Raw genomic sequence first — 2,553 nt, forward strand, 5'->3', positions numbered from 1 at the left:
CCCCTGTTTCCACCGTGGCCTGAAACCCTGCGAGGGAGGGGGCAGCCACAGCTTCTCTGGGCACCCTGTGCCAGTGCCTCAGCACCCTCATGGGGAAGAACTTCTTCATATCTAACCTAAATCTCCCCTCTGCCAGTTTAAAGACATTCCTCCTTGTCCTGTCACTACAGGCCCTGCTAAAAAATGTGTCCCTGTCTTTCTCATAAGCCCCTTTTTGGCACTGGAGGCTGCTCTAAGGTCTCCCCAGAACCTTCTCTTCTCCAGGCTGAACCCCCATCTCTCTCTCAGCCTGTCTCCATAGCAGAGGTGCCCCAGCCCTGTGAGCATCCTCACTCAGCTGCACGTTTTCCTGCAGGAACCTGTCCACAATCGCTACAAGGAGCTTCTTGCCAAGCGGGCCGAGCTGCAGAAGAAAGTGGAGGAGCTGCAGAGAGAAATCACCAACCGTTCCACCTCATCCTCGGAGAGAGCCGGCTCTCCCGCGCAGTGCGTCGCTCCTGTACAGACAGTTGTATGATATGGACTATTAGTGCCAAGTACCTTCCCAGGACCACAGGGGCAGCTTTTCAAACCCCTCTGGTTTCCAGTGTGGTGTCTGGGAGATGCCAACCTATTTATTTATTTCTCTCCAGGGTAATTTATTAGTACTGTAGCACTAGAGGAAGCTTAAGCAAAAAGAAACAAACAGGCCCCCTATGCAATTAACCTTCTCAGTGGCTAGATTATAATAGGAGGTCATTGCACTTGCCACCTAAAAGAAATCTAGAGCTCAGTCTTGGTTCACTTATGTGGAAATCATCTGGCTTTGAAGAGAGACTGTGCACTAGAATGAAGTACTGTGGAGGGAAAACTCTCCCCTTTGCTAAAAGGAAATACCAGCTCTGACTATTGGAGCCTAAAGAACAGCCATGAAGTGAGGAACCCTCCACTGTTAGTGCCTGCACAGCAGTGTTCATTAGAGCGTTTGCCAACAGAGACAAGCAGTGACAGCCACTGAAACATAGAGACAAGCAGTGACAGCCACTGAAACATATCACCGTCCTTCTTGCTTTTTTCCCCTTCCCTTTGATCTGGACCATAGGAAGCCATGTAAATGATGCCTTATCTAAAGAAATGGCAGCTTCTACCAGTAGAACACGGTGGTAGAGGAGCAACCTACAGGACTTCACTTTGTAGGACAAAGTTTACTTCCATCTCTGCAACTTTAGAGTCTCTCTTACGGTTTACACTGGGTGTGCAGGATGCAACTTCAGCCCCTCTCTGACAGAGGGGAGCAAAGCATGACTTCCCCAGGGTTTCTGCAGCTCCTCTGTTCTCCAGTGCCTCAGACTCACAGGGGAAAGGTAGTGCAAGACCAAGGGGCATGTGCAAGCTGCTGGGATCAGTCATTTCATTCCGCTTGGGTAAGCGTAATTAGTGCTTTTAATGCTTCTGTGGAGGATCTTAGTGGTGTACTTTTATTTCAGTGTTTTGTTAACTGATGGAAGCAACTGTGCATCAACCAAAGAAGCCTTTCTGCCTGCATTGCAACTGCTATTTAAGGTTATTCAGAACAAACAGCCAGTTTCTGAGCCGTAGGTTTTGGTCTCTTTCCTCATAGCATACTTGAGAGTTAGTGGCATCTGACTACACTTAAGTCCAAATTCATTTTTAATACACGGTTTTGCTATATAGAAGTGGAGATAAAAACTAAGTAGGTGAAACCACACCTGCCCCACTGATCTTGCAGACAGGTAAGTACAAGGTTGTAGAAGATACGGCTGACAGCAAAGGAAGTTATGTGTGTGTGAGGATCTTTCCTCCAGGCTGAGGGGCACTGCTTGGTCCAGGTTCTTGTGTGGCTCTTTCATGACAAGATCCCACAGTGTGGTCACCATGTGTAATACACTCATCAGCACGTTGCTTCACTCAGCTTCTCTTCCACACCAGGGAAGTATTTTCTGAGGGAGTACAAGAGCAGACCAACTTACACGTAAGAAACAGCCTTTCAAAAGCCATTCCCCTTCAGTCTCCATTTCCACCTGCTCTACTGCAGTCAGTGTCTCCGTGCTTACAAGAGACATCCACAGCCACCTTCTGACAGGAGGAATCACAGGCTGTACAGATCACTGCATTTGTTAGGGGATGGCCTGGGATCTATGTTATTGTTCAACAGTGCAAAGAATCCACACAAAAGACCTTCTGAAGGACCTGGAGTTGTTGTAAGGTTAAAGGGCAGAATGCTTGTATGTACAATCACTACAGAAGACGGTTCAGAACATTATTCTGTGTTAGCAAACTGACTCTGTGTGTATATTTTGTTTCTTGATGAAGGCTGTTTGGATTCCTTAACACTAATAAAGATTGATAAGTGGGTAAAGTTCCTGTGCTCTGGTTTTTAACTATGTGGTTTTAACTATGTGGAGGACATGCAAACGTGAATAAAATAGCACTGAACGTTTAGTTTGTCAAATCCAGATCTCTTTCTCTCTTCTGTAGATGCTCTTGCACAATGCTCATGACCAAGCTCTCCATTGAGAATGAAAGGAAAACAAAACTCAGCCCTGGACAAGT

The 2,553-nt window shown here is 46.7% G+C and overlaps 1 protein-coding gene across 1 annotated transcript in view; it reads left to right on the forward strand.

The window, feature by feature from the left end:
• MTMR2 (myotubularin related protein 2) overlaps positions 1 to 851 on the forward strand; it is a 39,770-nt gene extending 38,919 nt beyond the window's left edge. Inside the window, exon 14 of the mRNA XM_010022657.1 lies at positions 356 to 851. Coding sequence (XP_010020959.1) covers positions 356 to 517 — 162 coding nt within the window. The 3' untranslated portion in view covers positions 518 to 851. The remainder of the gene's footprint in view (positions 1 to 355) is intronic.
• Positions 852 to 2,553: the final 1,702 nt, after the last annotated feature.

This window comes from Nestor notabilis, unplaced genomic scaffold, assembly GCF_000696875.1.
Source record: "Nestor notabilis isolate BGI_N333 unplaced genomic scaffold, ASM69687v1 scaffold5579, whole genome shotgun sequence".
In the NCBI taxonomy this organism is placed as follows: Eukaryota; Metazoa; Chordata; class Aves; order Psittaciformes; family Psittacidae; genus Nestor; species Nestor notabilis.